Here is an 11,615-nt window from a genome sequence, read left to right on the forward strand (position 1 = left end):
AACGTATACTTTGCCTTTCTTGGCAAACTTTCTTCTCTTACTTCGAATGTCTTTGAAATCTCAATTAGGATCATCAAATGTTATTTCTTACTTATTGAAACATTGCATACTTGGTGCCCTTCGTTATTCTATTCACTATGCATCAACGGGAAATTTTCCAAGGTGTAACATCTTCATTCTGAGATTCCATGCTTATCTATCATATTATACTAAAAGTGGAAAGCTCCCATCTTCAAAGTTATATTACCATTTTGCCCTTATTGTAATTTAAAATGTAATAAAATATAAAACATCTAATATAATAAAGAATACTACAATGAATTTAAGCTATTTTCACATCTCACATTTGTTACAAATTACTTTTACTATTAAGTTTTTCAACTGCCGTTATAATGCTGGGCCAACACTGAATGCTACTTCAGTTATTGAAATTATTGGTTAATCAATATTCCAATAATTATTATATCATGGAACCATTTCACCTCTAAACTGAAAAACGCTTGATTTTCATTCATTACTAAATTAACTATATAATGAATCGTCTTATTTGATATCTTAAGTTTTGCTCACTAATCAATTCATATAAATAAATGTACTTAATAGCATCTGACATGTGGCACGGTATTTCTTCTACATTTAAGATTGCAACTCAATTGTAATTAGTATAGCAGTTACTCATGTTAAATGGAAAAAAACGTTTATTCATGCTAATGAATTTATATCATCTGTAAAAGAAAACCAACAGGTATACAATTAAATTGTTATTGAATGAGATTATCCGTTGAAGAAAATCATTAGGCACTCAATTAAACTTTGATCAAATAATCACTTATTTAAGTGGGCTTTGAAATCAATTGGAATATCTCAGTTCCATAAAAATAAATTTTAATTCGGCCTTTATGTTCACCTTCTTCAATGCTTTGCAAATGTTATCTCAAGTAAGTTTATTTTCTTTTTGGTCATTTTCTATGAGCATTCATGAAACTGCATATTTTATATATGCGAATTTTGGCTTAGAAAACATTTTCTACTGTAATTTAGTACCATGAAATAGTGCCTTTGTTATTGTCTTTTTTTTTTTTTTTCTTGTAGTAACCATATAAAATAACAAGTGATCGATGTATCAAGCATTTTATAGCTTATTATCATTTTTGACGTGGAAAAAATTATGCTCAGTGCTTTTATTTTCAAGGATCTCTATTAGGTATGATCTCAGTGATTGCTGATTAATATTAACTTAACTTTTAATCTTTATCTTTTTATTTATAACTAATATTCTTTAATAATATCTTTAGGATTTCTAAAAATTACTAAAAGCAGGATGCCCATATCTAATCTATCTAATCATTTTACATTCAACAACTAAGTCGGCCGAATAGAATCACCATTCATCGATTTGAGCTTGTAAATCTCTCCCTTCAAATTTAGTGTAACTTATCACAAACATATTCCAATATTATTTGTATAATTCAAAATGTTTGTACTATTATCATGGGATACACGTGCAACACACGTGTCCAGATACTAGTAAGTACAAATATATAAAAAAATTGCTAACACAAATTAGTTACAACAAGGAAACATACATGGATATTCAATATCTCTATTAGTGAGCCTCAATGGGAGCTGTATAGTGTTTTTAGTTGTAGACAAGGATAATTTTTTGAAGAATTTAAATGAAATAAAAGAGACCCAAGTCACAAATACATAAAAGTTATCAAGAAAAATAAAATTGGGCTCAGACAATGATAAATTCAAATCAAATAAAGAGAACAAAAACAAGAAATCAATGATAAAAGAGAAGTACAAAGGAATATACATTTACCTTTAGAGAGAGAAACGAATTAGCCGTTATTACTCTGTTAGAGAGGAAGAAAAAACAAGCCGTAGTCGGTAGTTATGATTTTGTAAATATTTTAAGCCCTAACCCGCACTCACACCCGCCCTGCACAAAATTATTTAAAAAAAAAAAATCGATCCCCCCCCCCCCCTCCCCCGCCCCGTATGCAACCGCGCGTACCCACTCATGCCTAAACCCACCCCGCCCCGCACCCCCACCGCCCCATTGCCATCCCTATTCATAATGAGAATTTGAGCCCAAATATTTTAAGCTATGAAGAACCATAGTAGCAAATTCCTTTCTTATTTGCTAGTTAGCTCTGTGGAGAAAATTCCGTAATCGCAAAACTATGTTGTAAGATAGGGAGACAAGCTGTTCTTAATCTTTTATTTTTGCCTGCCTCGTGAAGATCTTCGTGTGTTTATGGCAAATACGGTCAATCATGTGATCAAGAAAATTTCCGATATTTTGAATGGGGAAGAAAATAGATGTACAACTTCTAATCATGACTACAGAAATTAGTTATCGCCTTTTTCTTAATTAACCAAATATAGATACTACTGCTAATTAAGGGCTTTAGCTAATTACAAAATAGCTGCTAGTGCTACGGTTATCTAAAATACGGTGTATCACTACACTAAAGGAGACTTTTAGTGGCAATATATTTTTCTTTTAGCGGCAATAGTTATTGCCACAAAAATATTTTATCAGCAATTGATTAAATGTCATTAGATTCAAGGTCGCTAAAGCCTTTAGCGGCATTTATTGTTAGGACTAAAGTTTGATATTGCCGGTAATAATCGATTCTAGAATACAATTAGCGATAATTAGATTATTGCCGTTAACTAATTGTCGCTAAAAGTATATTTTGGTGTAGTGTATATTCTCATCTTAACAATCGTTGCGTTGGAAAGTTTATCCTCTAATTCCTTACTTCTAATTCCAACGACTCCGATTATAAAAAGTTTTAAGGGCATATTTGACCCATATTTCTAACAGCAATAGTATAGTTGTGCCAAATTTAAACGGATGACAAATATAGTTCATTTTTGAATCTGTCCTTTGAAGACTTCAGCATATTTGTTAATGAAATTTGAATGTTATTGGTGGGAAAAAAAATCGGAAATTTCTTTTTTGTTTCATGGAGGAAAGAAAGAAATATAAATAGGACGGCCATTTTGGCCTTTTGGGGTCACAAAAATCCATTACAAGACTATTCAAAAGTGATTGAATTGGATTAACTGGTGGGTCATCCAGACTTTTGGATAGTACAAACAACAAAACGAATAGTTGGCACCGCACAGATTCTCTCAAATCCAATTTTGTTATATACCAATCAAACCACAATGTTTCTTGAATTACATAAAAAAAGTACCACTACTATGCTACTTGCTTTTTTTTCTCATAAAAGGAAAGAAAAATCAAATGTTCCAATACCACACGAAATTGAATTGGCAGCTCATAATAGTAGTACAGTTTTATCCGTTCAAGTCTTGATCAGCCAGGTCCTTCATATAGAACAAAATAAACCGCACCCAAAGAGCCATAATTTGGCACTATTTCAAAATTCTACTAACAAAGGACACACTCTTCTGTTTTGGACCACATAACTTTGTTTGTTTTTTTTTTTTTTGTTTTTTTTTTTTTTTTATGAAAGATGCAAACTCTTACGAAAATACCAAATGAAGTTGAAAGGAAAAAACAGAAGTGGGGTTGAAAAAACACAACAAAATTAAAGAGGAAGGAGGAAATGGTCCAGAGGAGACACTTCCATCACGTGAAGATCAGGTGCAGATTCTTATCCTCTTCTTGTTTTGGGTAGTCATATCTTATACTCCTACTGTAATAATGGACCCTTGCCTCCCATTCTGCCTGGTGTCACCACCTCCTTTCAAAAAATTATATTTGTGCTTCACACAATTAACATTAGTGTGTAAGGTTCTTTTTGGCCTCATAATTGGTGGACTCAAATCTTAAATTTTTGGGTTCATAAAGTTTGAGTCCATTAACTTATGACAAAAAGAATTCTCCAAATGTGAATAAAAAATTTCATCTCCATCACCTTATTCCCTCACAGTAATTTGGAACAAGAAAAGCAAAACCTCTCTTACTTTATTGGAAAATCTACACAAAAGCAAAAACAAGAAAACAAATTTGAGGAACAAAATCTTTAAGCATTTGTTAAGTAACTTCCAATGCACAAAAAACACTCAAGACTTGTGCATAGTTTGTGTATTGAAGATCTTTTTTGAAGGATTGTTATTCTTGAATGTTCTCAACATCTTATTTGGTAAATATCAAACTTTTCCACAAATCCTCAAAGTGTATGAAGGTTCAAAATTTAAACAAGCCATGGCTCTTTTTTTTTCTTTTTTTTTTTTTGTACAGGAGTAAATTCAAGATTTAAGTTTTATGAATTTAATCACTCTGTACCTTTTTCAGCGCGACCATTCACCTATGAGCAAGAGCTCTCCTAAGCTCTTGAGCCAATAAGGGAGGGGCACTGAGGTGGGGCAAATGACCCTCAATATTCAACCAATGTACCGTGTTCCGCCCACCAAGGTGGTACCTTAGGTACGTCGCGACTGAAGCAGGTACAGAGTGGTCCCTTGCTGTCTGAAAAATGTGGCATGGTACTTTCACAAGGCCTAAAACCCCTCTCATGTCACTATTAAACACTGTCCTCGACACGAACAACGTTATGTCTGGTCGCATATTGAATAATGTCCTACTGAATTCTCGTACCGCTGCCGGAACATCGGCTCCGACAGCCAAAGGGGCAAAACCATTAACCCATGCCTCGTAATTTGCCTCCATTGCTGAAAATACTCTCTCTATTTCTCCTTGTTCAAATCCACCATGGTAGTCTTCATCATTCAAGAACCTGATTGGTGTAACATTATATAATTAAAGATTTGGTGGAGATAATAAGAAAAAGATAAGGATTCTGAGACATGAAAAGTCAATTGATTGATCATGACATTCCTAAGCACATCCATGAACTTTATCAAACTAGCTTAGGATGAGATAAGTTAGTTTGACAAGAGTGCTCTTTAACTTTATTGGGAATTGAGAAAAGTAAAAGAAAACAATAAACAAAAAGACTACGTTAAAGATTCCCATTTCATAGTACGCCAAACTCATTCTTAGCTCTTATATTTCTATTCATATACATAGAAATATCCACGAAAGTTTTGTAAAATTAGCTGTCTACTTGAAATTACTCCGTATTAGACGCCTTTACTATCAAAGGTCGTTCTCATCTGCGAGTCATACTTTTGCATTTTACACTTCAACTGGCCAAAATTATACATAAATGAGCTATTTTAAATATCAATGTGCCTGAATTTATCAGAACCCATTTGCCCATTCTCTTATACATATTCCCCATTTTTATAAATAGTACTTCTTCTATCTCAAAATAATTGTCACATTTCACCTTTCAAAATCAATTTGACTAATTTACATAACCAAATTGTATTAGTTTAATTTAAATATTTTAAAATTAAAATTTAGACGTTCCATAATTATACAAAGAGTGATATAAGTTGCAATTTTCCATACTAATATGACAAAAAAAAACTTGAAATACTAGTCAAAATTCATGTGATTCGACTCTCAAAGCAAAATGCATACACTAAAACTATTATACTAACTAACCATAGTTAAGTGATTTAATAAAGTAAAATACATGTTAAATTGAATCATAGTTAAATAAAATAAATCTATATCCAACCACGTAGCATGCATTTATTAACTTGACGTAAACAGTAGATGCGAGTAAATTTTTACCAAATCTAAAAGCTAAAGTAGTAAAAGTGAGAAAAGTCAATTTTTTTTTTTATTTTTTTTTTTTACCTGGGAGAAGCACCGATGAGGATGAGTTTGGAGAAAAGTTCAGGCCTACGAATGGAAGCAAGAATCCCGATCATAGCAGAGACAGAGTGTCCAACATAAGCACAACGATCAATACCAAGAGCATCAATGATATTCAGAAGATCATCAGCATAAGGGTCAAGTGTCGTATAACGTCGAAAATCAAAGAAATCAGGATTCACACTGCCAGCACAGACAAGATCATATAATACAACACGGTAATCTCTGAGAAAAAAAGGTAAAATTCGATTCCAAGCAGATTGGTCAGTGCCAAACCCATGGGCAAACACAAGAAATTTGTCACCTGAACCTACGACTCGTACGTTTAGAGCATCCAAAAGTGTCTGACCCATTTTGAGTTAGCTTCCCTTTTTATTGGAGGTAAAAAAAAATGAAGAATATGTTAGGGGACTGGAAAATACAAGACGTACTAAATTTTTGTTCTCTTTTTATTTTTTTGTTTAATGGGGCTAATTTCTGTTGGGTAGGAGTTGTGTGATGGAAAAGTCTTTGGAAGGGTGTGGTATTTATAAAGGTGCCAAGAGACAGCTACTTTGGATGTATTTTATGGAAAAAAGAATTTGACAAAAATAGTCACTACAGCAAAGGGCCAAATGTATCCCCATACTTGCGGAAAAAGGTTAAATATATTCCTGCCGTTATATTTTGAGTTCAAATATATCTCTTTTTCGTTAAAATTATCCAAGATGGACACAAGTCTTGATGTGGCACTAACAACTTGGTAAGATGGACACCACGTGACATGCCACCGAGCCCATTTGCACTCAAATTTCACCAATTTGTTCTCCTGACATAGGTAAGAAATCTACTGATGTCATCTTATCTCTGGACATTGTTTTTGCAACTACACAAGTAAAGGCAGTTCTTTTACCATTTGTTTAGTTTATATTCAGACAATTTACTCTAAGTACCTATACCTGCATCACAACCATTTCAATACGGTACATGGAACAAATGCGTGGTTCCTATAACACAGCCGAAAAAACAAGAGGTGGAAATGGGTTCACACCTTAAGGATGAGATAGGGATTAAACCAGACTTCATTGATGCTCGGAAGTATAGGATCAAGAAAATTGGGCTTGGGCGTTAAATATATAATTGTATTAGCCGCAATAAGTCCTGCTGTAGCCGGTGGTTTTCTCTCAAGCCTTTAATAGGAACAAATGAACTGATTGAAATTTGTAATTTTTTCTCGGAAATTTGAAATGCCGCCGAGTATTTGAATGAATTCGGATTTATGTTACGAATCTTAGTCCAGAAGAAAAGAGTTCCAGATTCTTCTATTCCTTAATGTATCCCAGGCACCAAAAAGGGCTTACTTTCACTCCTCGGAACTCAGATTGATGGGTCGATGTCGTGTCGTGCCATTTACTAAACAATCTATTGATATCAGCCATTTCACCATGTGACTGTCAATCATCGTCGATACCTCTGCCGCACAAGCGGAGGAGACAGGTGATGGGAAGAGAGGGCTAAATGGATTGGGTGGTGAGGTGCCATACCACGTGGTGTCCACTCACCGTATTGTCAGTGCCACATCAGACTTGATGTCTACCTTGAAAAAAAATTTTGACGGAGGAGGGCTATATTTGAACCAAAGTATAACGATAGGGATATATTTGAACTCAAAATATAACGACTGGGGTATATTTGGACCTTAAGTATAACGAAGGGTATATTTAGCCCTTTTGCGATAGTACAAGGGTATATTTGGCCCTTTTCCGTTTTATATTTATCAAAATTTGGAGTTTTTGTCTCCACTATTATTTAGAGTGGGGTGGTCTCTGGGAGAGGAGTAGAGTCCAATTTGATCGTTTAACCACTCTTGTTTAACAACTCTTTCTAAGAGACAGGAATTATAAAATTAAAAATATCTCCGGAAAGCCTCATGACTTGGGGGATGGACGTAACAATAATGACATTTTCAATATGCTACCGCTTGTTCACTAAAATCTAGGATTATCATAGATTATTAATATGTGCATTCTATATAAAATACACGGAAATAATTATATATACTGAAATTAACTCGTGAAAAACACTTTGAATAGTTTTAAACTGAACAAACCATCGGAATGCATTTTCCTCCAATTCACTTTTTCCAATTTCTATCTTGAAGAAAATGAAAACCAGGACTAGAAAAACTAACGCAAAAACAGACAAAAAAATTGGGGAAATGAATTAGGGAAGTTCTTCCTATGATTTCTTTAATTTAAGCGGTCTATTTGCTTTAAACTAGTTAATTTGATGAAATATAATTATCATCATGTCGTTTAACTATAATAGACATTATAAAAAGATACTACTCCCTCCATTTAAATTTATGTGAATGTATTTTCTTTTTAGTTCGTGTCAAAAAGAATGATCTATTTTCATATTTAGAAATAATTTAACTTTATGCAATGATTTATAGCCACACAATATATACGTGTCTTATCTTCTTCTTTTTTTGTTAAATTTCATGCCCAAGCAAATGGGTTCACCTAAATTGAAATTGACGGAGTACTTAATTTTGATAAGAATAAAAGACTTGAGCTGTTATAATGTAAGAAGTACTCCGTATTTGACATAGTCCGAAAATAAATACTCCCTTTATTTCAATTTATGTAAATTTATTTTCTTTTTAATTCGTGTCAAAATGAATGAATTTTTTTTTAATTTGAAAATAAATTTACTTTATGAAATGATTTACGGTCATATAAATATTCAAGATTTATTTTAAACCATAAATTTTAAAAGTCTTCACTCTTTTTTAAATGTGTTCACATAAATTGAAACAAATGGAGTAACTATTTTTGTCAGTTTCTTTAATTTTGTTGTGACAAGGCATTATGTTTCAGAAGATAAAAGCTAAATCTAGCATCTGCCATATTTTAAGTGGACGTCCATAATTGGTTGTACTTCGTATAAAGTCTGGCTCTCTGCCTTGGGTTGTTGTATGATGTGAAAGACTTCTCTTGGCTACAAATTAATCCAGTGTACCTTAGATATTAGATTTTCGAGAAGTCGACAAGGAATAAGTCAAGAATTTTGTTTTTTCCTAATATGGTAGGTCAACTGTTACTTTCTTTGGTTCTCAGTAAAATATATCCTATAAATTTCATTTTACACTTGTTCTTAAAATTTATTTAGATCTTCCAATTAAGACTCATACCATTTGAATCCTTCAAAATTATTTTTGATGTGCCATTTAAACATAAAATTAATATGCAACATCACACAAAAGATCTGTGTAATTCCGCCGCAAGAAAGACAAAGAAAATGGAGACACGTGAAATTTAACTTAAACAAATAAGTAAAAAATGATTTTATAATGAAAAAAAAAAAACATTCTTCTCTCTCTTCCATCTTCCTTGCGCCACCACGTCTCTCCTCCATGGACGCCAACCATTTTCTTCAGGAAAAAGCTGCATTAGTTTTCACCGGCGACCACAACCCATGTCACCGTTGAACCTCCAATCCATAAAAACCAACACCATCAGTTCTTGACCCAAAAACAATTCACAAGAAACCATCAATTAACAAGGAATCCATTACATATAATCACCGGAAAACCCATCAATTAGCAAGGATTTTCGTCGGAAAATATGAAGTTTCACTGTAAAAATGATTTGCCGTCACCTTCCTGTTTTCTTCTTCATTCAAACTCATTGTTCAGCCAATCAAGATTCAAGTCAGTTAAAATTAAATGGAAATCAAGATTCAAATCATTTCAAGCAGCCGCCACCTCGCAGCTGGCACGCTCATCTCATGGTTGTAAGTCACCGGTGGCAGAGGCACAAACCCTTCATCGCCGTCGTCAGCACGTTCTCTTCCTGTTTTATTCATCTAGAGTTTGTGCTTGAAGAATATAGAGGAGATAACGAGTTTTACAAAAATGAAAAAGAAAAGGAAAATATGATATTAGATGCTTTCACGCGCTTAAGAGTCGTGTAACACAATTTTTTTTATTTTGTGTTTAAATGAATGAATTTTACGGACGAATTTAAGGGTCTGTCTATTGACTTCAGTCATAAAAGAAAAAGGGCGGGCCCTTAGCATGTGAAAAAGAGAGAGGCAAAATTGAGTCTGTTACGTTTTGATGATTATACCGTTTCTAGTGGATGCTAAGTTGGTTAAGTAATTGTTGTAGTCTATGAAGTTGTTGGTCTATAGATACTCATCTAGCTCTTCAATGCTCCAGCCTTTCCTATACGAGCTCTTCATGTCCAACTTTACTATCAACCTTAGATCATTATGCATTTGAACTCATAATTTTAAAATTACTATGACTTCAGAGTTAAAAATATTAAAGATTAATTGAAGTCATTAAATTTAAATTTTGAATTTGCTTCTAACCGGACTATCTTTCGTTACTAGATTCGTTTAAATACTTAAGATTCAGAATTTACATTTGGCGCTGATAGTTCATGATAGAAGGAAAGTAAACAACAAATACGAGAAATAAATATTTAATGTGGAATAAAGATAACGCCAAAATACTTAAATCTCTTTGTGACTCATTGATGGAAATGCATAAAGACCACGAGGGTGTGTACTGTCATTAATTATTAACCACTTAAATTGTCTACATCCAACAGCCCTCATAAATTTAGCACTGCATTCACTCTTTCTCTCACCAAACATATATACATGTCACTACTTTTCCAGAATATGCCCATAGTTGGCTAAAGTACAGTGGTGGAGGGGTCCAAAGAGAATACTTATCTACAAAAATTTCCAATCTCGTATCTTCCATAAATCCTTTATATTGATTGAAATCTACCACTCAAAGAAAGCTAGTCACTGAAAGACTTGCCCAACACAAAACTTGGCCTTACAAGTCAGACCGCATTCATGACTTTGAAGTACTGTGCTTGTTTTTGCTTCCTGAAAATTTTATTTTGTGACTCACATAACTGAATATATAATAGGTCTTTACGGTTTTAAAATGCGTTACTAGGATCTAAAACTTATTCTTTTCATATACCTAACATTATTCCCGAATTTTGCTTATGTGGAATTTACTTAGAGTGTCACATATTACTCTTTTAAGAACTCAATATTCTTGTTGAGGTTCGCCGCAACATCATCTAAAATATGTGAGATTCACCTAACTGAATTGAACGCTAAGTTAATTTGTCCCACCATAGCCCAAAGTTATGCGCGGAGTGGCTTTGATACTGTTTGTAATCTTCTGGCCACTAATGATGTTGTCCTTTTTGGGCATTGACCTGCACGACGTTAAAACGTGTTATTAGGGTCTAAAAATTATTTCCATATATATGTAGCATAATTCCCTGTTTTGCATGTAAGATTTGTCAAGGATGTCACAGTAATTGAGCAACGATTTCCAAATATATATCGAGGATTAAAGAATTAACGTTAAGTCCAGAAAGAAATGGAGGATGAATGCGGCAACAAGAAAAAATGGACCATGGAGTATATTCTCATTTCTTTCTTTTGGGTATAATTTGAAGGCAACCTCCAATATATATAGTGAAAATAACTGAAGTTGAATCAGATTCTTGTTATAATTATATGAGTTCCAGCTCTCTGTCTTTACCTATTGCTTACTTATTTTGTGATACATATCTACTTTATCAGAATCTTCATGTCCAGATTGATATATTCATCAGTCATACATCCGTCTTCTTCCTCTTTCAACTTTCTATAATTGTCACTTCTCACAATTTGATCTAACTGTCGTTTTTCGAATAAAAGAAGCTTTTTTTGACTGGAGCTCCTACTCCTTTAATCTTAATTAAAGACTTGTGCATCGTGCATGGATAAGTGTGAGATCTATTTAAAGAAATTATGGTTAAGAATTTGGCACATAATTTATATTAATAGGCTCCAACTAATTCAATATTAATTAGTTGTGGTGGAGTGGGAAGAA

The 11,615-nt window shown here is 33.3% G+C and overlaps 1 protein-coding gene across 2 annotated transcripts; it reads right to left on the reverse strand.

The window, feature by feature from the left end:
* Positions 1-3,145: 3,145 nt before the first annotated feature.
* On the reverse strand, positions 3,146-6,222 carry LOC132627777 (probable strigolactone esterase DAD2). 2 transcript variants are annotated; one of them, XM_060343353.1, is made up of 3 exons: positions 5,699-6,222; positions 4,274-4,724; positions 3,146-3,964 (listed from the first exon to the last, which is right to left on the reverse strand). In XM_060343353.1, exons 1-2 carry the CDS (start codon positions 6,067-6,069, stop codon positions 4,292-4,294), a joined length of 804 nt encoding a protein of 267 aa, XP_060199336.1. In that variant the 5' UTR covers positions 6,070-6,222; the 3' UTR covers positions 3,146-3,964; positions 4,274-4,291. The 2 variants fall into 2 exon arrangements, with proteins under 2 accessions (XP_060199336.1, XP_060199335.1); XM_060343352.1 differs by having other exon boundaries at positions 3,146-4,724.
* Positions 6,223-11,615: the final 5,393 nt, after the last annotated feature.

This window comes from Lycium barbarum, chromosome 2 (assembly GCF_019175385.1).
Source record: "Lycium barbarum isolate Lr01 chromosome 2, ASM1917538v2, whole genome shotgun sequence".
In the NCBI taxonomy this organism is placed as follows: Eukaryota; Viridiplantae; Streptophyta; class Magnoliopsida; order Solanales; family Solanaceae; genus Lycium; species Lycium barbarum.

Coding starts and splice junctions, on each gene's coding strand:
- LOC132627777 (XM_060343353.1), bottom strand. CDS start 6,069: ATGGGTCAGACACTTTTGGATGCTCTAAACGTACGAGTCGTAGGTTCA. Junction 4,725..5,698: donor CTCATCGGTGCTTCTCCCAG/GTAAAAAAAAAA, acceptor TACACCAATCAG/GTTCTTGAATGATGAAGACT.